Source organism: Arachis hypogaea, chromosome 12, assembly GCF_003086295.3.
Source record: "Arachis hypogaea cultivar Tifrunner chromosome 12, arahy.Tifrunner.gnm2.J5K5, whole genome shotgun sequence".
NCBI lineage: Eukaryota > Viridiplantae > Streptophyta > Magnoliopsida > Fabales > Fabaceae > Arachis > Arachis hypogaea.
The window spans coordinates 113,937,651-113,965,293 of record NC_092047.1 but is presented as its reverse complement, the minus strand read 5'-3'; the positions used below and the strand labels follow the sequence as shown (position 1 = coordinate 113,965,293).

Below are 27,643 nucleotides of genomic sequence, written 5' to 3'. Positions count from 1 at the left end.
AATTACATCGAAAAAATAGTGGCTATTTTGCATCACTCTTGCCTTTTCTCTCTTGCCTTTTGACCCTCACATAATTGCCTTTTTCAAAACAGAAAATAACGCAAGACAGCCATAACAAAAAATCAGAATTAAGCTTGAGTAGAAGAAAGAGATTCCAGTTCTGTGTTAGAGATGGTGCTATGAATGTGTGTGCTCTCTTCCTTGATCTTGAAATGATGGAATGAGACTTCTTATATATCTTCAGCTTGCCTAGAATTTCTGCCTCTTCCATTTTCTTGTGCCAGCTGCTCGTTGGAGCTGTCATTGCTAGCATGTAGTCCTTTCTTCATCTTGCTCCACCACCTCTGCTGTCCGAGGAGCTCGACCACTACTCCTGCTGTCCTTTGCTTGGCCTTCTTCCAAGGCATGCTCTTCTTTTTCATTTTGCTCCATTTCCCTGCAGCTGCTGCTATGTGCAAGTTTGTGTTTTGCATAACCACGATCCTAGTATTGCTCAGTTGATGTCCTTGGGTTAGTGGTTGTGTCCTTGTGTCCTTTCTTGCTTTTGCATAGCCACACCTGTCCTTGCTGTGTTGTTGCTTTCTTTGTTTTCCAGCTATCTTGTTTTGCTTGTGATGTAAACAGCTGCCCTTTTTCTTTTACTAAATGCATAGCCTTTCATTTTGCTGAACGGTGTACTAAGGATGAAGTATTAGGCTTGTGCATTTGCTTGGAGCATTAAATGAATAAACAAGCAACATTGTTTGGCTGTGAGATAATTAATGGGCCTGCCACAATAAAACACACAAACATTATTGGGTTTTCAACCCAATTGAATGTTTGTCATCATAATTAATCCAAAATCAAACTAGACTCAACAAGTAGTTAATTATTTTTTAATAAGATGTAATTTGAAATTAAGGGTAAGAGTAATATAACTAAGAAATTAATGATGAGATCATTGTTTTTCTTAGGAAAAAAGAACTATTTTTCCGCTATATGATTACCAAAAGTAAAAACTTCTATATGTCTAAATTATATTTCACATTTTTAGACGTGGTCTCTAAATTTCAATATAATAGAAGTTCGTACTCCAATAATAAATTTATTAAATATTATCCCTTATTTTTCCTTAATATCAGTTTCCACTTATATTAAGTGGTGTGTATGTTCGAAATTGCCGTGAAGCAAAAATAAGTGGCCACCAAACCAATAGTGCAAATTAGTGGAGCGCCAAACTGCCATTTTCCCTTTAAAAAACATGAAAAACATATATTATATTTATATGTTTGTTCTGACAGAATTTGAAAAAGAAAAAAGCACTACGAAGATAGTGGAATCATAACTTTATATGATAATAATAATAATAATAAATAATAATTAAAAAATATAAACAAATAAAGTCTCTATTAAGTCAAAAGGAGTGTTAGGGACAGTACTTTTGTTAAATTCTGTCCAGTACTTAACCATCAAAAAAATATTGAATGATTCTACACCATTAGATACAATCTCACACCATTAAAAACATTATTAACGACGGGCCTATAGACTTTCTCATAAATCAGTGTGTACGGAGGATTATTTCCGTATCACGGAACACTCAACAACTTTTCCCTTTCATTATTAAATATTAAGGTACCTTTACTTAGAAATTGTAAATAAATATAAGGGACTAGCTAAGTGTGAATGTTTTCATATTAAACTAAATTATTTAGCTTATAAATTATCAAAAATTTCTCATGATTGAGTTCAAAGTAGTAAGTATTTGTTTTTTTTTTTAATTAGCAATTTTGAATTTGTGTTTTGAGATAGAATAAAAGAATGCTGTTAAAAGAATTTCCTATTTTATGTTGTCGAAATAAAGATTATTATAAATGTCATATGCATTATATTTATATTTTTAAAAAATTTATTAGATAAACAAATTACTTTTATAATTAAGTTTAACAAAGTCTTTTTTTTATAGCTTTCTTTTTTTAATTAATTTTTATTGTATTAATAACACAACTAGAAAATGGATTAATACAGACAGATTTACATACGGATTTGATCTTTATTACAGACAGATTTTTGGTTACCAACGAAACTACCGACGGATTTTGTCCCTCTATAAAAGCCCGTCGGAAATTATTTACTGACGGATTTTTTTCCGTCGGAAAATTACAGACAGATTTTTACAAGTTACCGACGGATTTTCTCACTGTAAATTTTCTATCCATTTCCCAAAGGCGACGAATTTTCCGACGGATTTTTTGTTTGTAATTATAGACGGATTTTCTGATGGATTTTCCGTCTGTAATTACAGACGGATTTTCCGACGGATTTTCCGTCTGTAATTACAGACGAATTTTCCGATAGATTTTTCGTCTGTAATTTGAATCTTGGAAAACCATCTTACACTCTAATTACAGACAGAAAATCTGTCTGTAAATCCATCGGTAAGGTAAAATATTTTTTTTAAAAATTTTTCTATTACAAAAATAAACCTGTTTCATACAAAATAAATATAAATTTAATAAATACAATTTTTTTTATCTATTTTGTATTCGAATATTTATAATATTTCAAAAAATAAACAAATTCATCGTATTATCAAACTAAAAGAAAAGTACTATAAACAAGCAAGTTAATATAATTCAAAACATAAACAAAGTGTATTAATACATCAACTATAATATTAAGTAACAACCATACATCAAAGTGTGTTGATACATTAACTATAATTCATCACAAATAAATATTTAATTAAAAGAGCATGTAATCAAATCTTATGGAATAAGAAATCTCAGCGTGTATATTTGCCAAGCCAAGCCAAGCTAAACAAATTGCTAGATGTTTTTAGTGCCGACATGTAATGCATTTGGTTTTTCTCAGTTGAACTATTAGAGAAGAATAATTTATATTTCTCATCATCCACTGTTTTCTATTGCCTTAGTTCTCTTTCTAAGCCATAGGCAAGAGAATCATCAACTTGAACTCGAGATAAAACAAAGTTGATCCTGTCAATGGCCGCAAAAGCTCCTCGGAGACCCCCAAAGGTATTAACCAGTCTTTGAACCTAAATGATATAATATCAGACAGTCAAGTAAAGATCAAGAGATAAGATGAAATAAATAACAAGTCACAACTTAATTTCCTTACGGCAAATGTTAAAGTGAAAGTATATCCAATAAAAGATGTCATAGCTCCGACAGAGAGCTCACGCTGAGAACAGAAACTAAAGCAACTTAAAAATATTATTTTAATGGTTAAACTTGTTGCAAAAGAAACAGTTGAGAGAAAAATATAAATGGAAAAATAGAAATTTTGAACAGATTAGAACTGCTTACCGCCTTAACTTTGTTCCCTCTAAGACAATATAATGAAATCAAAGAGATATAAATAGCAACCCTGGTCATAGATTTCATTAAATGATTTGAAAGTACCAAGCTTTATCCCACTTGACTAGAAAGACAAAACCTGTAAAAAACTAATAATTAGAGGTGTCAAACCTTTCACAACAAAAACCTATTCGTTCTTGAATAATCTTACCTGTTTAGCAAATGTAAACATCTGCCGCTTTTCACCACCAAAAGATCTTACCTGTAATAATTTATTTTACTGTTATCAACTGTCTATTACAAATACAAGACTTTACAATGTACAAAATTACTATAAATTTGAAGTATAAACCATGGAGAACTCACTGTTCGAATAGCAGAAAATGTTTCTGATACACAATCAGCTATTGATGCCTGGGCCAACCCATGTGCTTTGAAAACAGGAAATGTTGATCTCTTGTAGACAGCTTCAGAGAACTAAAAGAATCAACAGAAGAAAACACAAATTGACAAGCAACATGACTCAAAATTTCTATATATGATACTTTTATATTAATTTATTTCTAATTCAAGCTACAAGAACAAAGAAACGGGTTGAATATGCCCACACTTAATAATAATAAATCACAATACTCTTAGATAATAATTAAAAAAAGAATAAAAGGATGATGAAGATCAGAAGATAGAGATATGGATATACATACAGGAGTGTGGAGTCTCTAATGGATCCATTGAGATGAGCATGCAACTCCACCTTTGGCACTTTCTTGGTATCGATATCAAAACATGCAACTCTGATTTTTTAGATGAAAACATGAGAAGAAGTGGTACTTTCTTGGTATTGATATCAAAATCATCTTTAGTGTTATCTTTAAAAAACAAAACTCTTTCTTTCTCTTTCTTTTTTAAACCAGGAGGAAAAAAGAGGAAACCTCTTTAAAATCGACTATGCAGTAGGCCTTTAATATCGAAATCAAAGTAATTACTAGGGAAGACTTCACAATAAACCCTATATTTAAATATCTTTTAATTCAAATCAGATAAAGCATATCATACTTTATCCAACAATAGAGTAAACTCTCCACTGAGAAAAAAGAGGCATGAACCTAAGCTTTAAAATTAACAAGTAGTATTACTCAGTCATCATTTTCAATTTGACGTAAAATTATCTATCAATCTGCCACCAGTGCCCACAGGTTAAAGTGAATCCCGCAATCCCTCAAATAAACTAACTCACCCACAAGTTCAGTTCACAAATCATAATAACAACAAGAATATACAATTTAAATCATAGGCTTTTTTATTTAAACAGAGTAAGATATAGTGCATGAGCGATTTTATTTAAATCACAATATACAATTTCTTCTTTATTACCAAATTAAATACCAACCAAAAAAAAGGTAAAGACTAAAGAACTAATAAAGATGCATGGGAAGTACACCCCTTTGTTATGTTTCTGGTATGTTATCCATGTGAAGTTGGTAAAGAAAAGCTAAGTGCAATTTAGGTTTCTTTATTTTGTCTTCAGAATGATTAACATATCTGAAAAAGGTTGGGTGTTATGTAATTTATGTGGGTCCTATATATATATATATATATATATATATATATATATATATATATATATAGAGCCCTGCTCATCACCCTTTCTAATTATATGTTTGTGGCATAGTTCCTTTTATAAATTGAATCATGGTACAACAATATAAGTTTCTGGCATGATCATCACCAAGCTAAGATGGCATTTAAGAAAGTAAATTTTGGTTTCAATCATGGTCTTATCATTGTACACAAGTGGCACTTGTTTATTAAGAAGCAAGGATTAGGGAGAAATTTTACCTCCACTCTCTTATTCAGGATGTCAAGATCACCGCGATTATTGTCAGTTAAAGCACAGTGCCATACAAGATACTCAATGAACAACTCTCCAGATGAACCAACCAAGTAACAATGTGAAGCTATAACCACAATTAACTACAAGAAAAGAAGGAAGGCAGGAAAAAACCAAAAGAAAGTGAAGGGTAAGAAACTGTTATAGTTCAGAAGTAAATTACATGAACATGGTTCATAATGGATTACCTTAGAAAGTGCTTTCCGAACACCTAAACTCGGCTCCTCTAGCAAGAACTTTACGATTCTTAACAGTTTTTTCCCAAATCACAGATCAAATAACGTTAGTCAAAGAGGTGAAAACCTTCATTTCCTCACGGCTTTCAGTGATCCGTTTGGAAAACTTCTTGTACTCCTGTTCTGCTTCATCCATCACTTGGTGGCATGCTTGAGTCTGCATCTAAAATTTCAAAATAAAAACAGCAATATGATTAATAATTAGCCTAAAGATCTATCACAAACTCTCAGAAATTTGTCACAGGTTTACCATTCTTTAATCAAATATGCCAGAGTATCTAACTGTTCTCTCAATTTCTGCTTATACTGGTTCCGAATGTTCTAGCTAGGCACCAATGTAAGCATTTTAATTCCATATTAATCTGTTTAACTTCTAAGAATATGTGAATAACATCAAAGAGCTCACTGTTCTGGTGGAGATCAAGACGAATTAGACGTGAAAGGCCTCCAATGCTGTCTGGTATGCCATTCAACAAGTTTGTTGTTGCAGTAGTGATAAGAATGAAAAAAATTGGTGAGTTGACATGTAGGAATAGAAATAATAAATTGAAAGCAAAGCAGCATATGTGTGTATTTAGAGAAGAAAATCCCTACATGCATTGAATTCAGTAAGCATGGTCCATGATGAAAAGAGATTTTTAGATATCTCTGTTAACTTGTTTCCCTGGAGACAAAAAAGAGGTTGTAATGGTTGGGTGCTATCACACAGAAAGCCTCCATTATCTCCATTGAGCCAGAAATCCTCTAGTGCTTTCAGAGAAGATAATAAAACTTTTTCTGCTTCAGTAGCTGCTTTTGGATTCAGTTGACGGCCAATGGCAGGTGCTAGTGTAGTTATAAAGACTAAATCCTTCGGAATATTTTCTTAATCATTACAACAAATGATGGATAATCACCACATTCCTGGATTTTCTTCTAGTAATTAATCGCTAAGTAGCATACAAGCCTATAGAAAAAAATCAACTGCTCATGGCTAGTCACATTACTTAAAGGAGTTCAAAATGAAAATTAGAATGTATCTACCTGCTTCATTTCGTAAATTAGAATAATGCCAATCCATTACTGAGTTAATTTTGGCTCTTCTAGACAGCTCAGTTGGATACCTGATGAATCAAAATGGAAGATGTTATAATTTATTAAGTTATTTATTCTAATCTCTGTCACCCTAATCTGTCATTTCAATGAACATATAGAAATGAGGAAAATGAACCCAAAATCGTGTTTTACTAATGGACAATGTAACGGTTTAATTCTGAAATCTACGAGTTCCCAAGTAATGAGTACTCTATAAATATTGGAACAATAGCAGTTCATCAGGTCACAAGAAGCAGATGAGCTGGTTCTACTAACCAGTGGTCAAGAATTCCAGTAAAAGCAAAAGCGAGATATACTAGGATTGCATGGCTGCCAAAAGAAAACAAGATTAATTTCACCACTTACATAAGCATTGTAAAGAAACACAAATTCACGTATTTATAAAGTGAATTACACAAATTAGACTAACAAAACCAAAAAGTGAACAGAATGGAGGATACTTAAATAAAATACATGTCATGTTTCAGATTTAAATTAGGATATCCCAACATGTTTCCTTCATTTTGATAGCCATAATGTATATAAATAACCTTAACAACCCAGTGATAACCAACAGGTGCAATGGAGCACCGCCATAAGCATTAAAATAAGAAAGGAGGGTTAAAAAGCATGGTTCCTTATCAAGAATTACCTCTCGGAGAGCTTCAAGTTTCCATGAACAATAGCCGAAACTTTCTGCAGAGGGTTTACTTCTGCAAAGACATCACAAGGACACGAAAAATCAGCAAAGGCAGCACAAGGAGTAAAGAAGTTTCTATTGGTAAGTATTAAGCAAATGAAAAATCAAACTCAGATATGTCTCTTTCACTAGCTGCATTAACTACACATGCTGAACCCTGCTTTTACAATAGAAACACAGTAAGGGGACTGGTAATAGACACACACTAATTCATAATATTCAAGAAAATTGGTGTTTTCTGTCTTTGATGCTGATCCCTATTTTGATATTTGCACAAGTATCAAAATTAGATTTACACTTAGAAACTGAAACTTTGCCATCAACAAGAGAATATTGTAAATTAAAATAAAAAAAATAACCCACCAGTAGATCTGTGGCCAAACTAGCCATCACATTAGATGTATTCATAGTAAAGTTACTAGGGATCATATTCCTGTACAAAACTGTCAAAAAGAAGAAATGCACAGGGTTAAGAAATTTAAAATTTTGAACCTCATCATGCTATTCAAGTAGTACACAAGAAAAATTGGAACAAGTAACACAATGCAACTGTTTAGAGATTAATTTATAACTAGAAAATCAAATTAATATCACAAAGGCACAAAGACACACGAAAATCAAATTAATATCAATCAACAGCAAAAGCATCTAGCAGGTATATGAACAAACAAACAAGCAAATATCTAATTACCAAGTAATGAAGAAAATCCTGCTCTTGGGGACATTGCCTTCGGTCAAGAACTCAAAATCATATATAGCATAGCGGCACTCATTAGGAGGGAGGCAAGCAGCGAAATCTTCGTAGCCTTGAGCTGGCTCACCAAGCTTCTCTACAATGACTTGCTTCTGATTCGGACCTCCACTTAGTTTCATCCAAGCTTCATCCTGGTCATAGATAGATCACCCAGGTTCAGGTCCATAAGCAGTGACAATTGCCCTATGAAGACTCGCTTTCGCTACGGCTCCGGTGGTTTCCCTTAACCAAGCCACTGCCTATGAGTCGCCAGCTCATTCTTCAACAGGCACGCGGTTAGAGCCCCGGGCTGGGCTCCTCCCACTGCTTGGGAGCTTACGGTTTCATGTTCTATTTCACTCCTCAATGGGGGTTCTTTTCACCCTTTCCTCACGGTACTACTTCACTATCGGTCACCCACGGGGGGATACACGTTACACCAAGATTTTGAATCAGAAGAGAGATCTCAAGAAATGGCAGATCTATTCACTCTATCAATAACCGAGCCGGATCTGGTGTATCATAAGGGATTTGCCTTTTCTATTGATTCCTCCGGATTGGATCAAAAACAATTCTTGAGTTTCCTCAATCTTGAAAACTATGAACTTGTGAGTCCTTTTTGTCTTGAGCTCTAAAAATCGCAACTTGCAGTCCTCATGGATCGCCATTCCGGAAGCTGCATTTGCTTGAGAGATTGAAAGGCACACCAAAGCAAAGCAATTATGATCAAGCAGATACCCACACGAATCATTACTCACGCATACTTTAATCTTTTTGCTACTTGAGTAGCTAATAGTTCCTCAATGAAAAATAAAATCAAGTGATTTCAATCTTCACCCCTAATTTGATATCCATTCAACAAATTAGAGGGGAAGATTCCGTGGATGAGATCCCAAAGCATGTTATGAATTTTAGGGTTAGCAAGACTAAAATTGGGAACGGAAATCAGTAATTAGATCTGGAAGGGAATGATACAATGAAGGTATAGGAATGGATTTGAGAAGCTAGGGCTTGCGCGAAGGTAGCCGCCGCATTGACTGGAGGAGATGATGGCTGTAGCGCTGAGAAGATATGCGAGCTTGAGGGGCGGTGGTGGTGGAGCTTGAGCTTGCTTTGTTCTGTGAACGAGAAAGAACGAGAGAGACAGGGGTTGTGTTATACTGGTTCAGTGTTTAAAAAAGAGGAGAAGAAGGAGAAGGTAGCTGCGGCGGTTAGGGTGGCCGGCGGTGGCGCTGTGGGTGAGGAAAGGAGAAGAAGAAGTAGCTCGTTGAGTCGTTGACGGAGAAGAAGGGTGAGGAAGGCTAGGTTTGATTTGTGTGCTGTGAATGGAGCTCGGGCAATGATAGGTTTATCTTATTATTTTTGACGGAAAATTTTACATTACAGACGAAAAATTCGTCTGTAATAATTTAACAAAATACAGTATTTTGTCCATTTGATTTAAGACGGATTTTTCGTCTGTAATCATTTTCCACGAAAAAATTAATTTTTCCGACAGAATTATAGACAGATTCTCTTTTCTGTCTGTAAATTTATGCTAATTTTTTTTGTTTTCCGACAAAAAATCCCTCTGAAATTCTGTCTGTATTTCCGTGGGATAAAATCCGTCGAAAATATCCGTCTGTAATAACTAGTTTTCTAGTAGTGTAAATTATTAGATTAATTTGTCAAATTTAATTACCAAAATGACTTAATCATATATCATCATCATTTTTTTTACATATTTTATTTCTTTTTATAAAAATGATTAATAAAAAATAAAAAATAAATTATATCATAAAAGAATGAAAATAAAATATATAAAAAATAGTACAAATATTATTAATCTATAACTTCTTGCTTCCACTACAAAGATGTGCAAATTGCATTTTGACTCTATGACACACTATTAATATAGAAAGTCGACAATAATTTAAAATTATTTTTTTAATTTAATATCTATAGTTTTTGTATATAATAATATTTTTTATAGATAAAAGGACAAAATGTCCAAGAACAAAAGACTTAGACATATAAAGTATTTTAAAAAATGCAGTTTTAATAAAATCCACATGAAACATAAAAAATACACATAGGAATAAAAAGGAAAAAAATGGCATTATTTCAACTTAAGTTTAAAGTTTTTGCCATTCGAAAACTCATGTTGGATATTTTAGTTACTTAGTCTATTATAGCGGTTTTTTTAAAGGTGAATGCTACCTAAATCCTTCTAAAATAACATATAAGTTATCTTTTATGATGTGTCAAATTTTAATTGGTCATGATTTTAATCATAGTTGGGTTATTTTATAATTTATTATTTGAGATGGGTAATGGTATAATTTTTTAAAATATTAAAATCTCACTCCCGTTAATTGAAGCACATTTCCACTCCTCAATTCTTTTTTCATCGCGTAGCTTCAGTCCTTCCAAACATGGCCGTCACCGTCGTGACAAGAAACGTCGAGGTTGTCGTCATCTACTGCGCTCTCACCGCAATCTCTCTTTTTCCAGTGCATCATTCCTTAACTACATTATTAAATTCCCGTCCTTCCTATTACTCTCGTTCGATCCTTTTTTTTTTTCTGTTGTAGATCATTCCTTACTAATATATAATTAATGATTAGTTTGGTTATTAAATTTTTTTATTAAAAAAATATATCTTTATTTAATTACATAATAGAATATATATTTATATGTAAAATATAATATAATAAAATAAATCTATTTAAAATACTTAAAATATAATTAAAATCATGAACATATAAATATAATAGTAAAATTTGTACTCTAAACAAGTAAACATATGCTTTATCATATATAAATTCTTTAAAAAAATTGAATAAATTGTTAAAATTAATAACAAATATTTTAAAATGATAAAATCCAACTTTCTTATCATATTTATTATAATATTTTATTCTTTTAATTTTTAATTTATCAATACTTTATTATTTAATTAATGATTAAATAAATTATTTTTATGAGAAATTATTTTTTGTATTATCTTAAAAACGAGACCAATATATCAGTTTAAAAAATAATGTAAAAATAATAATTTAAATAAAAAATATTTAATATTAAAATTTTTAAATAAAAAAAATTGTATAAATATTTAACAGATAAATATGAAATACATGCCTAAAATAAATAAAACATATAAATAGAAGTACTCTTGAGAAATATAGAATTATTTTTGTCTGTTTTATTTATTTTAGGCATGTAATTCATATTTATTTCTTAAATATCTATACAATTTATTCTTACATTTAAAAATTTTAATATTAACTATTTTTTATATAAAATATTATTTTTACGTTATTTTTTAAACTGTTATATTGGTCTCTTCCTTAAAATAATACAAAAAATATTTTTTTATGAAAATAATTTGTTTAATTATTAAGTAAATAATAAAGTACTAATAAATTAAAATTTTAAAAAAAAAATATTATAAAAAATACTCGTAAAAAAGTTAGATTTTATCATTTTAAATTTGTGTTATTAATTTTAATCATTTATTCATTTTTTTAAATAATTTATGTATGATAAAAGATATGTTTATTTGTTTAAAATACAAATTTTATTATTATATTTGTATGTTCCTAATTTTAATTATACTTTTAAGTACTCTGAATAGATTTATTTTATTATATTATATTTTACATACGAGTATACGTTCTATCATGTAATTAAATAAAAATATATTTTTTTAATAAAAAAATTTAATAACCAAACTAACCATGGAAGATAGCGATAAGGCTGGCTATATTGGGAAAGACGGCAAAGTTACAGACCACAAAAATTTAATTTAACGACGTGGAAGGACGGCAAAGTTACGGATACGAGAATTTAATTTAACGACTGGTTAAGAGATGATGACGACAACGTTGGCGCTTCTTGTCACAACAACGATGCTTGGAAGAACAGAAGCTACGCGATGAAAAAAGAATGAAGGAGTGGAAATGTGCTTCAATTAATGGAAGTGTGGTTTTGATATTTTAAGAAATTATATCATTACCCATCTCAACTAATAAATTATAAAATAATCTAACTATAGTTAAAATGATGACCAATTAAAATTTGACACATCATGAAAAGTAATTTACATGTTATTTTAGAAGGAGTTGGGTAGAATTCACTTTTTTTTTAATAGCTAAAACTAACACTTCTATAGAATGCAAATCGATGATTTTTGAAAACAAAAGTTAACTTAGCTATTACTTAATATCAACTTTCATGTAAACATTCACATACTCAATATTTAGAGTTAAGTCCAAACCTAACAGAATATTCTAGAATTTATTTGTCAAAGTCGTCACTATATAACTATCCAAACTCGCATTATAACAAGCCAAAAATTTATCTTCATATTCTCTTAAAATGTCTTTACAAGCCGCCTAACCATCTTTTGTAACAGAGCCACTAGAATTAAGCTTATGAATAATATATACAATCATTCATTCAAATTTTATATGACACAAACTAATATAATTTAAATATGACTAATTTTCATCAACTTTCATCTTTTAATTTTTATGACTAAAATAAGATTTTATATTAATAAAAGAAACACTAGAAAACCAAAATGTACCTATAAATTTCAAATAAGTCACAACTAAAAATAATCTCTCCACTTTTTTATATGGCCATCTTTGGAGCATCTTAGCTTAGCTTGCTACTAGAGCAAGAGTTTTAAGAAAACAAACCAGCCACCTTTCACTTTGATTACTCGCATAAATAAGCTCTATTAAAAGGCAACTTATCGTAAAACGCATTCAAATTAGATTTTATTAGAAAATATATTTATTAAAAATTTATATTCAAACAAGATGAAAAGAAATTATGATTTCAAAATAAATGACAAATAGATTTTAGATCAAAAGAGGTTGTGCTTATTCTTCTAAGCGTATTTGATTATATATAGAACACTATTGATAGCGTATTTGATTATAATCATTATATATAGAACACTATTGATAACGTATTATAGATATAATTATTTATATATTGCATTGATCTTCTATCAGTTTAAATATTTTGAACAAGTAATTTTATAATATAATATCAGAGTTTTATGTTAAAAAATAATTTAGAATTTAATTTTTGATGAATTTAAAAAACAAAAGACAAATAAAAAGATATGTAAAAATTAAGTAAATTTAAGAGAGATTTTTATTTAAATGAGTGTATTAAAGATATAATTATATATTTATATTGTCTCAGTTTAAGTTTTTAGAAGAAATAGTAATATCACAATAGAATGCAATATAAAAGGTTGAATAAAAAAGAATTTTCCTAATTATTCATTTCTTATGTTATTGATCAAGTGTCTCAAAGTTAATAGTACTAACAGAATTCTACCTCCAACAAACTGAGTTATTTATTGAGGATAGGAGAGAGAACATGTTTTTTTTTTTTTTTTTTATTACCAAAGATAGGAGACTCGAACCCGCAACCTCTTAATTGAGTATGGGGAGACTATGTCATTTGAGTTATTACTCATTGGCAGAGAGAACATGTTTATATTAGAAGAAAAATGTTAGAATTATAATTATTCAAGTATATCATCACATAGAAAATTAGGAAAGTAGTTACTACAAGTTGTACAAGACTCTTCTTTATGTATACAATTAAGGAGCTATTGATGCCTATTGAATTAACACTGTAATTCATAATAGAGAAGGTATAGGGGGAATAATGTTTTTTTTTTTTTAATAACGTAAATAATAGTTTAAAATAGAAAAGTTAATTTTAATTTTAAAAATTAAATTTTAAATTAATTAGATTTAATTATATTTTTTTTTGCCGTAATCGCTCTCTCACAATCGTGTGCTACCGTTGCCACTGTTGTATCGCAATTCTGGTGTCTCTGCAGCTGCTGTCATTTTATTATATATGCGGATGGTTTTTTTCATTTTAAAGTGGATATTTATGTGAGTATATCCTTAGTATTTTATTTGATTTTTTTATTCTGCATGCACATATTAAGTAAGATGTTCATTTTACTATATATGCGGATGATTAGTTCTTTTCACTAAGATGTGGATGTTTATTTGGATCATACCATTTGGATAAATGAAATAAAGCGGCACGCGATGAAAGTGGCAAAGACACGACACAACAGCATGCAAGCAAGCACAGAGGTGCAGCGTTAGAACAGCGGTGGAATAAGGCCTCTGTTTCGGCAATGGTGCGACATCACGAAGGGGAGAAGAAGGCGCACAGTGGCAACCCGTGGAATATGAGCGAGTATATACCATGTATGGATAACGAAAAAGGAATTAAGAAGCTTCCTTCTACTGAGAAAGGAGAGAGATTCCAACACTATTGCCCCGAAAAAGTTTGTGGCTTGAATTGCTTGGCTCCTGCACCCAAAGGGTACTATACCCCAATTCCATGGGAGAAAAAGGTACGGCGGTAATGTTGAGAGCAGGTGACACGACACAAGAAAAAAGCTGCAGTAGCGGCATCGATTGCAGAGAACATATAGGCGATGCATTGCTTCTTCAGACGATGACAGTGGCGGTGAGGTACATCGGTAATGGTGCGATAGAGAAGAGGAAGAGAAATGATTGCGACAAAAAGAGAAAAAGATGGAAGGTGAGAGCCTAGAATTATAGTATATCAATAAAATTGAATATTTTTTGTTTTAATAAATCTAAAGTAGTGCAACCCATTATTCGCGTTGTGCTTAAAAAAGAAAATTTAATCTTCTTTATTAAATAAAGACTAATTTAAACGTGCACACAACATTAATGTGCTTCTCGCTTATGCACATGTTTGTCGTAGCTTTTGCACATAATTATTTGTTAAAGATATAATTATTCATGTTATCTTTTTTATTTGTATAAATTTTAAAAAAAGTGATATAATAATATGGTATCAGAATTTTATGTTCAAAAAATCTAGAGTTCCATCATTAATAATCATAAACTCTAAAAGAGAAAAAAAATGAATAAAACAAATAAAAAGAAAAAAAGGTCTATACAAAAAAAAATCAAACAAATCCAAAAAATATTCTTGTTAATGTTAAAAATATAATCATTATTCATATTGTTTTTTATTATCAATTTAAGCTTTTGAAAAGAGTGATATCATGATATTATTCATGAAGAAATATTCATAAAGACATCTATAACAAAAAATAATAAGAAAAGCAAACATTCTGTGTTAATTCAAAATTAAAAAAAAAAAAGTTATACCCAAAAATATAACGTATATACCCTAATCTAATAAATTATATCAGTAATTATTTCTACCACTGTAACATATATAATTTTACAATTACACATAAATAACTCAACTATTACTTTAAAGTTTTCTTCTCGTAAAAACATCTATAATAAGACTTCGAGCAGAAAAGAAAAAGAGGGAAAAAGATTTTAGGTTATTGGCGATTGAGTTAAAATATTTTAAGTTAAACAAGACTTACATTGATTAATGTTAACGAATTAATACTACCGTATGTAATAAACACTGCATAGTAGTACAAATCAATTTTCTCTACTACTTCTCCTATAATAATATTATAACATCATATTCATGTGTAGTGCCTTGACTAGCTATGTTGATCATGCGGTCTTCATCACTCTAGGACTATAAATTATTATTACTCTCAAAAGTAATGGATACGAAGTTGGAAGGAAGGAGCAAAATGTTGAAGCTACTTACTCACTTTTTGACGTAAAAGAAAAAAAGAGAAGCATACGCGGAACTTGGTACGTTACTTTTAAAAAATTATCTTTATATATTAAAATTATATAAAAAAAACTCTTCTATATTATATTTTGTAATTATGTAGTTATGTACTCTTTTAATAGGCATAAATAATGTAAGAATATAATTAAAGAAAAAGTATAAGGTACCAACATATTATCTGCTAATTTATTGTCAATAATAATTAATTATTATATTTAAATACATATATAAAAAGACACATTCAAAAAATATATCTATAAAGACACTTCTATTAAACACAACCATAAAAAAGACATTTTTATTAGACACATCCACAAAAATACTTTCATTAAACACAATTATAAATAAGAGTTGGCAGAAGTTGACAGAAATGCTGTTGATAACGTAGTGGGACCGATAATTAAAAACCCCTAAAAATGATCAATGAGTAATGTAAATTAACGAATGGAAGAAATTATTAAAAATAAGAGAAAATAGAAATCGCTCTACTGAAAACATAGGCACGCATGTATGTTATTTATTAGCAATAAACCAATTGGATAAATCAAGAGTAGTAATGGTAATGTATTATATGTACACTAAATTACATAAACATTAAATTTGTGAATAATAGAAGACATATATAGCAAAGAATAAAAATAAAGAATTTAAGTGTTATTGTGAGGGACACGTAAAAATATATAATGATAATAAAGTAATTATATGCACCATACCGAAATCCGTACCATTACTTTGTGCTAGTGCATATGAATTCCACTTAGGTCACTATTTATTATCATTGTAATAATTAATAATGACGGCTTTGTTCGCGTAAACAAGTATTGAGTGTTTAAATTTTGTGTTGTGCATAAATTTTTATATAAAATTTTAATTCATAATAAATTAGTCATTAATTTATTAGATTGGGAGATATTATGAAAAATAAAAAAAATATTTAGCACAAAGGATAATTAGTTGTTATAATTAATAACTATATTGTTTGATTTATGGTAATTTCTTCAAGCGTAGTGGGAAGCAAATTGGGCCACGGATGAACCTAACTGTCTCTGTCCCTCTATGGTTTATTTCAATATATGATATGATGCATGAAAAAGAATATCTCTGTACGCAGATTCAACACGGTTTATTTTATATATAGCAATTTTAAAATTTTAGGTTGTTTCCTATTTGTGGAATTTCGAATATAGTGATGAGACAGAATAGCATGCATAGAGAAAATTTTAAGCTATTGAGTCTCAAGTAAGTTTTATAATTTGAATTCATTTTGAGATGTTTAGCACGGTCCTTTATGTGAATATATTATGAACCATTTCTCCAAAAGTTTATTAACTAAATTATTATTGTGTGTAAATATATATATGAACAACTTCATATTTTAGCACTTTAATACGTAGTCCACTTTAAATTTAAGAGTAAATAATATGAGTTTAATTAGATAGTTATTAGTGTTAGTTTGGATTTTTTTTTTTTTGTTAAAAAAGTACTTTTTTATTTTAAACATGTTTGAATATTATTTTTTTAAAAAGTATTTTTATTAAAAAATAAATAATTTATTTTTTCTAAAAGTCAATAACACATTGTTTTTTAAAAAAAGCAGAAGTAAGCAATTTTTAAATCTTTTCTTTACCAAAAATATCCTTTATCATAATTATTAGTAATTATAATTTATACCCTTAATTCTAATTTTCTCTCCAAATCCTCAATTTTTTTTTAAATTTTATTTTTTCTCTAAATTCTAAACTCCATATCCTAATTTCTCTCTACATTTATATTTATATATTCCCTTCATATTTCCTACATCTGTCTTCATTTTAATTTAGAACAAAACACATTCTAAAATTGCTCGTCATTAATTTTATGTTTTTTTATCTATAGGTATATCATCTTCATTCTATTCAATTTAAATTAAATATTCATATTCAATCCTATGCAGTTTATATATGTATTCTTTGGATTTTGTTTATGTCGACTATTTAAAAAGAAACAGTGTTGTTTGGATAAAACCAAAATTAATTGGTGCTGCCATCTTAGGTTTTATGGTGCAATACGTGAATATATATGGTTTTTGCAAAAGCCAAATGAATCTCTTAAACCATGCATGGTTAATATAACGTCAAACTAGAAGTCAATCTTCAAATTATTATTGTATCTTATTGCATTTTATTATTAATTTTACTTATACTTTTAATTAATTATATAAGATATATACATATTATTAAACTAATTTAAATTTGACTTAAAATATTTTTAGGACCTTATAGGAATACAAAATATCATCTTCCTGAGTATAGGACATCATTTAAATTACAAAATTTTCTTTTTAGATCATGTGATGAGATTTTTAACTATTATCATTTAAATCTGAAGATTATTATTGAACGAAATTTTGGAATTTGCAAAGCAAGAAATTTTTTTTTTACAAAATATGACTAATTTTAAGGTCAAGACTCAGTTTCAAATCTTATAGACTTATTTTGCTCTACACAACTATATAAAAAAAATAGACTCAAATAATGTTAATATCCTTGAGCAATTTGAAGATATCTCAAAGAGAGAAGACATTAAAAAAAAAAGATGATGGTGATGATAATACTAATGACTATAATGGAAGAATTAAAAAATCACATAAGAGATTAGTTACCGCAAGATATGCGTCATTAGTATTTTATATATAAATATGTATCTATTTATATTTTTTATTTATATAATTAAACTAAACAAATAGATATAGTAGCTATATAAAAATATTAGACTGCTAAATAAAATTGTATAGTGCTTTATATTTTAATATATTAGTGGCATGTATTAGGAATTGAAACATGCTAGTAATAAATTGTATGTTTTTATTTTGTTCTTTTATGTAATTTAAATAAAAAAAGTTGTTTCTTTTTATTTTATCCAAATAAAATTAAAATTGTTTTTTATATCTAATTTTTTTTTAAAAAAAAGTCTTTTAAATATAAAATAGTTGTTTCTATTAAAAAATTCTTTTAAAAAAATTAAAAAATTTAAATTTTTTTTAAAAAGCTAATCCAAACCAATCCTTAATTAATCTATTTTGGCTAATATATATTTGTCAATATTTTAAAATTATTTTTTATTTTAAATTTTATATCCAAAATTTTTATAACTTAAATTTTAAATTTTAAATTTTAAATTTTAAGTCATCAACCTTCTTAAAAATAAGAGTTAAAAAGTAATTTTATAATAAAAATATTTATTAATATTAATTAATTAAAAAATTAATTCTTTATATTTATTCAAAAAATATGTATACATATTTTATTTTGTGTTGATAAAGTTTATTTTATATTTTTCAAAATTGAAGAAATGGCACAGACGATGAGTGCAATAATTGATTAACCCATTGAGACTTTAATAATAATATGATTGGCTCAAGTATATATAATGAATTAGTTTTTTTAAAAATTAAATTAATAAAAAATATATAAATAATTATATATAAGAGAAAACATATGAATATATTATATATATTGTTAAAATCATTTTTGAACCTTAACAAAAAACCTTTTATACCTAAACTTCATCAATTTTCCTACTTCATCATTTGATGTTGTCCTTTTTTTTATTAATATATAATTCTCTTGGGTAGTATCCACTTTTTTATATGCACATCAATAGTTTGGAAATATTTTTAGGTGTATTGTCATACCGATTTATCAGTAATTTTTAACCGTTGATCTTAATTATAAAAAATAGACACCGATACGACGGTACATTTGAAAATTTTCCAATAATTTAATGCATCACTAGAGTGTCTACTCTTTGCATATTATAAATAGACCCTCTCTCCAAGAGTTAGCTAGAGCTTAGCTTGTTATTAATTCATCAAAGTACACAAGAAAAAAAAAAGGAGAAATCCAAAAAATGGAATCAACTCATGTTATATCCATTACCAATAATGAAGAAGAAAAGGTTGTTCATAACAAAGAGAAGAACAACAACAATAAAACATTCCCATTTTCTCCATCATTTCCAACCATTATTTCCCATGTTAAAGAAAAGAAATTCAACATGTCTTTTGTTCCAATCTTCCCTTCATTCTCCCATCTTAGTGAGCAAGAAACTAAGAACATGATTCATAGCATCAAAGTTGGAATCTCGCTTGTTTTGGTTTCACTTCTTTACCTCTTGGATCCTCTCTATCAACAAGTTGGAGAAAATGCAATGTGGGCTATCATGACTGTTGTTGTCATCTTTGAATTCTCTGCAGGTACTTAATTAATTAGTCTAACACAATAAGTTAATTATCATTATATATTAAACTAATTTAAATTAGTTGAATAATCAATTTATTCATTTACTTATGTGTGTCAGAAATTTAAAATATTATTATAAAGGTTAAATTAAAGTATATTTTTTATTTCTAATGTTTGTGATTTTTTTAAAAATATCCTTTAATGTTTAGTTGTATTTAATTTTGTCTTTAATATTTTTTATTTTTGTCAAAATTATTTCTGGACGTTAACTTAATGTAAAATATTAAGGACAAAATTTAAAATTTTTAGAGATAATTTTGATATATTAAAAAAACGTTAAAAATAAAATTAAATAAATCAAAAACATTAAAAACAAAATTGAATAAAACTAAATGTTACAAATATTTTAAAAAAATATTATACACATTAGTGACAAAAAAAATATATTTTACATAGATATACACCAACTCATCATTGACTCTTGCCATCATAGCTCACTTTCCTGCTTAACCTTTTTACTTATATATGGCTTTGGAGCAAAGAAATTATACTTTGTAGTTTGTATTTTGATTATTATATTGATTGATATTCAAGCAGGAGCTACACTTGGTAAGGGTTTAAACCGTGGAATGGGAACTATAGTAGGAGGTGGACTAGGTTGCATAGCAGCAATTTTGGCTCAAAAGCTCGGTGGGGTTGGCAACTCCATTATCATTGGAATTTGTATATTCATCTTTGGTAAGTTTTAGATTAATATATTATATGATTTGTTTTATTATTATCTATATTTATAGTATTGATTTATATGTTTTTTTAATTAAATAATTAGACACTAAAATAATCTAATTTATAATAAACCAACAATTAAATTTATTTACATTCAATTCAATAACCTATAATTGGTGACTGATTTTAATTTTCATTCGATTAAAGCCAAATTTGACAAAACACTAAAATTGCAATTGTACTACTATTTAGTCAAACTTAATTCAGTTATTTCCAGTTCAATAATAAATTTAAGTTTGATCCTAATTAATCATTAGAGAAACCACTGAAAAGTAATTAATTTCAGGAGCAATTGCAACATATTTTAGAATGATTCCAAGTATAAAGAGAAGATATGATTATGGGGTGATGATATTCATTCTGACATTAAACCTTGTATTGGTGTCTGTGGTGCGTGACGAACAACAAGTTTGGGAAATAGCACGTGATCGTCTCTTAACAATTGTGATTGGTTTCATCATTTGCATTTCTGTGAGCTGCTTCTTGTTTCCTCTTTGGGCCAGCAATGAATTTCATGATTCCACTCACTCAACCTTTCAACAACTCGCCAATGCAATCCAAGGTACATATATAGAAGGACTTTGACAATTTAAAATACAATAATATTATTAATTTTATGTTCTGAATATCCTTTTTTTTTTTTAATTTCAAAACAAGACAGCCTAACATACACTTTGCATATAACCTTAAAACCTTTTATATATATAACCAAATAAAAAAAGAAAAACAATCATATATATAATATATAGAATCATTTTAATATGCTTATGTTATAATTATAACTGCTGTAATTATGATATTTTAAAAGTATTGTTAAAATTAAAATAATATTTTTTATTATTTAACAATACTTTTTAAAAAATATTATTGTTTTTTTTAAATATAAAATAAATAATAACTTTAATTTTAATAACATATAAACGCTATAAACATAAACATACTAAAATTACTTGATATATATGTTAGCTTTCAAGGGAACTTATATAAGTGGATGTGGCCCATGGGCCATTGCATGGGATCCTCTCTGATATTAAAAATGAGTTCATATTAGTATTGATTAAGGTGATTTTTTCGATACCCAATCGAATCACATGAAATTTTTTTACTAATTCCGTATAGGAAATATCTGTTAGGAAGAAACAAAAAAGGTGGGAATCGAATTTAATACTCAAATTTAAATCGTCAATTCCATCTCAAAAAAGTGATTGTTGCTGGGAGTTTAATATCCATATAGATATAGAATAGAATAAAACTGAAATTATTGATCATTACCCCAATAATTCTATTACTTCTATTAAATACAACGAAGAAAAAAGGATTAGATTAGAAGAAAAAAGAGGGGGCAATAAAAGAGGGGTACTAAAATTGATAAAAAGGAATTCCAGCACATATAGTAACATACATAGTGAAATAATACTATGTGTTCTCACCAAAAACTAACTTGAGGGTATTGCATATTCTTTTTACATGTTCTAATTAATTGGTGATAAGTGTATTTATTAATTTCAATCAACAAATGAGTTTTTAATTTTTAAAAAGAAAAAATAATAAATTTAATACATATATTAAATACTTTATATATACATATCTTAATAAAGTGTACATACATTTAACTCTGGTTAAATCAAACCACCATATATGGTAAATTTTAAATAAATTATTTAAAAGAAAAAAAAGAATTAGAATTGGGCCGTTGTATATGCTGCTGGAGAAAGAGGGAAGAACATAGAACCCTAATTCTTTTCATCTAATTTCGTCTTCTTCTCGTTTCTATATTCACAGAAAAAATTCGTTTTCGTCTTCTTCCTTCTCCTTCGCTCTCAAGATATACCTTCTTTTTCCTCCTTCTAATCTTCGAAAGTCGTCGATCTTGTTCTTGTAACCCATAACAATTCATCGTTCTTTTTACTGTTCTTCAATTCAAAGTCGCCAATTTTATTGTTGGAACCCAAAACAATCGATCGTTTTTTTTTTTTACCGTTCTTCCATTTAAAGTTGTCAACATAACAAATTTCTCTTAAGAACGATCAATTATTTTTTATAATTAAATGTATGTACACTGTATTAAGATATGTATATATAAAGTATTTAATATATGTATTAAATTCATTATTTTTTATTTTTAAAAATTAAAAATTCATTTACTTATTGAAATTAATGAATACACTTATCACCAATTAATTGGAACATGTAAAAAAAAGTATGTAATACCCTCAAATTAATTGGGTATTGAACAAATCACCATTGATTAAATATAGGATAAAACATTTTTTTATTTTCTATCGTCTGTAAAATATAAACTTAATTTTGTATTAGCATTTTTAATTTATTTTATTTTATGTCTAATATTTTTTATTTATATTAAAATTATTTTTAAATATTTTTAATTTCATCTGTAACAGTTTAGATGGAATTAACGTTTAAGAATAATTTTAACACAAATAAAAAACGTAAGAACAAATTTAAATGAAATTAAACATTAGAAATATTTTTGAATAAAATCACAAATATTATTAGAGACAAAAATTTACCGTTAAATATACTATATAACATGTATTAATATAAAAACAAGAAAAACAAATAGCTGAGCTAGCTTATTATTAAACACAAAGTTTTGATCTTAGCTTTCAAATTTTATTGTAGGGTGTGTGGAGGATTATATGAGATTTGCTGACGAAAAAGAAAATGAGGCCATCAACAGTACCAACTTCACTTTTTGCAAGACTTTGTTGAACTCCAAGTCAAAGGATGAGTTACTGGTACATACTTATGGAATAATCATGTGTTTCTATATTATATTATCCACTATTCTCTTAATTATTAAGTGTAGTAATAATAATAAAAAAATACTTGTGTTTTTAGGCAAATTATGCAAAGTGGGAGCCCTTGCATGGAAAATTTGGATACTCGTACCCTTGGCAAAATTACCTAAAGATTGGAGAGGTTAATCGGGATTTGGCTGCAATTATTCTTGTTCTTGGAAGGTGCCTCCAAACCTCAAAAAAGGTAGGTTAACAAATTAAATTTGCATGCACATATATGTAGTAATATATATAATTTAATTTTGATTCACCGATAAAATCACAGGTTATATAATTTTCTACATAATTATTTAATTAAATTCATATATTTATATGACTTTTAAATTTGATGAAATGATGACACACGTGTGTATATATATATATTACTATTATATATTTGACTTTTGTTAATAATTAAAAAATAATATTAAATATATTCTATATTACTAAAGAATTTTAGTAATATTTTTTAAAAATTTTATTAACATTTAATAAAAATATAATAATAATATAAGTCTTATATAGTAATATTGTAAAAAAACGATATAATAGACTTAGTATATATTTTGGGTTGAATGGTGTTAAATTTGTAGCCCATGGAATTGCAATCATGGAGTGAAACAATCCAAGTAATTGAACCATGTTTTGAAGCAATTGGGTCAAATATTGTGTGGAGTCTAAAGGAACTTGGAGAAAGCATGAAACAAATGAGGAAGATTCATGCTTCTCAAATCTCAACTAAGTTAAAGGCATCAAGATCAGAGATAAGCATGGTGGTTAAGATGATTATTTCCACATCCAAGAAGATATCAACATCAATGCTTAATAATAATGATGAGAATAATAATTGTTATGATGATGATGATGATGCATCACTTGCAACTGCTAGCTTCTTGTTCTTGCTCAAGGAGGTTGTGAACAAGGTAGAGGAGTTGACCAAAGTGGTGGAACAACTTGGAGATATTGCTGGCTTTCCTACACATATTCAACTCTAGTTTCTTAGTCAGTGTTTGTTTTCAGATACTACTGAAAATTGAGAAATTGAAATTTAATATTGTATTTAGTGGAGAAGAAATTGAAATTGAAATTTTAATTTTTGGACACAAATTTCAGTACCTTTAATATATTTTTAAAAAATGGAGAAAAAAGACTGAAATTTTTAAAATTTGAGATTGAAACTTTAATAACATTTTTTTAAAAAATTATTTTCAATTAATTTTTTAAATTTCAATCTACCCCTTAATTTTTATATTTATTTTAAACTAAATATGATATTTAGACATAATTTAGTTCAGTACATTTTATATCAATACAATACAAAGTCTTAATTTAGTCTTTAATTATCTCTCAACTTATATTTTCTAATTTCTATCTCTTAATCTCAGTTCCTTCTAAACGCAACTTTACTATATATGTTGATTAAATTGGAAAAAGTACTATGCACATAATAATATGCTATATTAGCTTTTTAATTTGCCATTATTTTTAGCATATGAAATTGGAACCAATGTGTTTTTCATTATCCTTGAGTGGGTAATCTAAATGAATAGTCACTTTTATAAGGTGAAATGAGCCAAGTAAACTACTGTCCTTAAATCTAAATATATATGAATCTAGTTGTTATATCCCTAAAGTACGATCGTTGAGTTATATATAATTCCTTCAAATTATTTAGAGCTTTAATTAGTTATTGCTTTAAGGATATAAAAAAAGAAGATATTAAAAAAAAAAGAATTCTAGAAAGATGTAGTGATAAAAATTTTAGAGTGCGTTTAATTTGTGTTTTTATTTCTATTTTTATTTTTAATATTTTTTGTTTTTAAAATTTTTTAAAAAAAATAAAAAAATTATTTTTTTTAGTTTTTACTCTTATTTTATTTTTTTATAAAAAATTAAAAATAAAAACTACTAAAAATTAAAAACAGAAAATAAAAATACAAGTCAAAGGCACTTATATAAATTTTGGTGGAAACTCAGGTACAGTCAATTTCACATGAAGTTGATAACTGAGAGTCATTAAATAAAAATTTAGTCAAATCATTGAAATTATTTAACAGCTCTTAACTACAAAGTTGACTATACCTGAGTTTTCACCGTAAATTGTGTATTCCGTTCGTTACAACGAACTTTTGTACGTTTAAAATAACGGAAATGTTTGGTAACCAAAGAAAATTAGCTAAAAACAGCCATAACTTGCCTTATTTAGCATTCATTAATTGTTGCGACAATTAATGAATGCTAAATAAGGCAAGTTCTTGCTTTTTTTTTTTGTCTACCTAGCATTACGCTAAAATAAAGTGATACAAGCAAGTGCATATCTTAAATAGATTTGAAGTGGATTTTTATCTGATTTTTATTGGATAGAAAGGAAATGCTATTCAGGAAAATTGAAATATTATAAATTATTATCGGAAAAACTACCAAAAGTACCTATGAAGTTTACGAACGCTGACAAAAGTACCCATAAACTAAGGAAATTAACGCTGTACCCATTAAAGATGGGTTTCGTATGACAAAAGTATCCAAATCTTAAATTTTTGTTGATTTTTTAATAAAATTCCTAAACTACCATACACTCAACCTCAACTCACTTTTTTAACATTTCATAACTCAATTTGCACCAACTCTTACCATGTAGTCCAAAACTACTCCTACAACAAACCAGACCGAAATTAATGGTAGTGGTGGCGGTGGTAGAGGATCGGACCTCAACCGATTCACTCATAAGTTTATAAACCATACCCAAACTAAATTAATCAAACACAAAAAAATACTCAAAACATAAAAATTTTCAAATTCATTCATCCAATTTCAATTCACTTTAGCAAAACTAGAAATAGAAAAAGCCATCAACCATAAAAAATCAACAAATCCATTCATCCAATTTAAAATTTATTTCAGCAAAAATCAGAAGTAGAAGTAGCCATCAACTGGATCTTCTGTAAATCAATCTCAACCTTCATAAAAAATAGAAGCAGATTTAAAAAAAAAGAACAGTATCATTTTAGTAGTAACTAAATCATTTTCTGAAAAGAAGAAAAATAAAATAAAAATATTTAAAAAAAAAGAAATACATTTTTCTTTGTCGGCGGACTGTAACATCGTTAATGGCAAAACCTCTATTCACAGTGTCGCCTCCCTTTCTTCTCTAATTTCTCTTTACCAAACCCGTTTTCTGCATGCAAGAGTACCACGACGCCTCTCTCTTCTCAGGTGTGCCGTGTGCGACGACAATGTTCTCCTCGGCTGGGTCAGACGCGCCACGACGATGTTCTTCTCGGCAGGCGCGCCACGGCAGCATTCTCCTCAGGTTGGGTCACATGTGTGCGATGAAGGTGTTGTAGTCACCTTAATAGTGAGAGGGATAAGCAGTGAGAAGGGAAGAGATTGGCGGTAATGGAGTAGGTGGGTGGCGGACGGCAATGAGGAGGTAGGAGGAGAGTTTCAGTGACTCTGTGAGGATTTTTGAGAGATAAGTGAGGAGAGAGGAAGAAGAGAAGAGAAGAGAGGAAGTGACAGTAGAATGTGGTTAGGGTGGGGTAGTTTAGGAATTTTATTAAAAAATTAACAAAAAATTAGGATTTGGATACTTTTATCATACGGAACCCATCTTTCATGAGTACAGCATTAATTTCCTTAGTTTATGGGTATTTTTGTCAGCGTTCGTAAACTTCATGAGTACTTTTGGTAGTTTTTCCAATTATTATCATTCAGTTATAAAATTACCTTAAACAATGATATATGGATAAATTATTAACTGAAAATATTTTCTTGTGTGTATAGATGAATGGACATTATGCAAAATTAAACTAATAATTTTCTTTAGGCGTATAGCATATGTCTTTTGTATGCATTCGGAAATTAAGGCCGGCCTTCATATATTTAATTAAAAGTTAATGGAAGAATCCACTATTAATTAAGCTAACAAAATCAACTTGGGTTGGTCGAATGATCTACTTAAATAAGTGTTGGGAATTCAAATTTTTCATTGTGCATGTAGCAACTCATTAGCTAGCGACATCATTGAATGGAACTCAAATTCGCGACAGATTAATTATTAACCTGTCGGACCAAAAAATATCGTGGACAACAAAAAAATTAAACTAACAAAAAAAAACAAAAGCTAGTGGCTATTAAATATCCAATATAGACAAAATAATAAGACTCACAAAACCTATACACACACAACCACAACAAAAAAAAAGTCATCAAAGATCATAGCAAAA

The 27,643-nt window shown here is 28.3% G+C and overlaps 2 protein-coding genes across 24 annotated transcripts; one reads left to right on the top strand and one right to left on the bottom strand.

Moving 5' to 3' along the window:
- Positions 1 to 2,611: 2,611 nt before the first annotated feature.
- On the bottom strand, positions 2,612 to 9,256 carry LOC114924934 (glutathione S-transferase T1). 22 transcript variants are annotated; one of them, XR_011868919.1, is made up of 15 exons: positions 7,564 to 7,600; positions 7,153 to 7,213; positions 6,777 to 6,830; positions 6,450 to 6,529; positions 6,021 to 6,389; positions 5,833 to 5,883; positions 5,677 to 5,751; positions 5,379 to 5,589; positions 5,139 to 5,273; positions 4,004 to 4,093; positions 3,666 to 3,776; positions 3,511 to 3,561; positions 3,309 to 3,438; positions 3,121 to 3,183; positions 2,612 to 3,037 (listed from the first exon to the last, which is right to left on the bottom strand). XR_011868919.1 is itself a non-coding variant. In XM_072209826.1 (15 exons), the coding sequence occupies exons 1-5, from the start codon at positions 7,923 to 7,925 to the stop codon at positions 6,373 to 6,375; spliced, it is 246 nt and encodes an 81-aa protein (XP_072065927.1). In that variant the 5' UTR covers positions 7,926 to 9,256; the 3' UTR covers positions 2,612 to 3,037; positions 3,121 to 3,183; positions 3,309 to 3,438; positions 3,511 to 3,561; positions 3,666 to 3,776; positions 4,004 to 4,093; positions 5,139 to 5,273; positions 5,379 to 5,589; positions 5,677 to 5,751; positions 5,833 to 5,883; positions 6,021 to 6,372. The 22 variants fall into 22 exon arrangements, 18 of the variants coding, with proteins under 18 accessions (XP_072065927.1, XP_072065919.1, XP_072065913.1 ...); XM_072209826.1 differs by lacking the exon at positions 7,564 to 7,600 and adding an exon at positions 7,892 to 9,256; XM_072209818.1 differs by lacking the exon at positions 7,564 to 7,600 and adding an exon at positions 7,892 to 9,256 and having other exon boundaries at positions 3,121 to 3,196; positions 6,021 to 6,090.
- A 10,175-nt stretch (positions 9,257 to 19,431) lies between these two features.
- LOC112730615 (aluminum-activated malate transporter 14-like) lies at positions 19,432 to 24,524 on the top strand. 2 transcript variants are annotated; one of them, XM_029290446.2, is made up of 6 exons: positions 19,432 to 19,844; positions 20,428 to 20,568; positions 21,026 to 21,178; positions 23,260 to 23,375; positions 23,479 to 23,622; positions 24,011 to 24,524. In XM_029290446.2, exons 1-6 carry the CDS (start codon positions 19,499 to 19,501, stop codon positions 24,410 to 24,412), a joined length of 1,302 nt encoding a protein of 433 aa, XP_029146279.1. In that variant the 5' UTR covers positions 19,432 to 19,498; the 3' UTR covers positions 24,413 to 24,524. The 2 variants fall into 2 exon arrangements, with proteins under 2 accessions (XP_029146279.1, XP_025636469.1); XM_025780684.3 differs by having other exon boundaries at positions 20,903 to 21,178.
- The last annotated feature ends 3,119 nt before the right edge of the window (positions 24,525 to 27,643 follow it).

Bases quoted from the DNA above. Each gene is read 5' to 3' on its own strand.
- LOC114924934 (XM_072209818.1), bottom strand. From the start codon at position 7,925: ATGTCCCCAAGAGCAGGATTTTCTTCATTACTTG. The intron at 7,214-7,891 runs GTAATTAGATAT...ATGTCTTTGCAG, and splicing joins AGGATTTTCTTCATTACTTG to AAGTAAACCCTCTGCAGAAA. The intron at 6,831-7,152 runs GTAATTCTTGAT...TTCTTTTGGCAG, and splicing joins AACTTGAAGCTCTCCGAGAG to CCATGCAATCCTAGTATATC.
- LOC112730615 (XM_025780684.3), top strand. From the start codon at position 19,499: ATGGAATCAACTCATGTTATATCCATTACCAATAATGAAGAAGAAAAG. The intron at 21,179-23,259 runs GTACATATATAG...ATTTTATTGTAG, and splicing joins ACTCGCCAATGCAATCCAAG to GGTGTGTGGAGGATTATATG. The intron at 23,376-23,478 runs GTACATACTTAT...TTGTGTTTTTAG, and splicing joins AGTCAAAGGATGAGTTACTG to GCAAATTATGCAAAGTGGGA.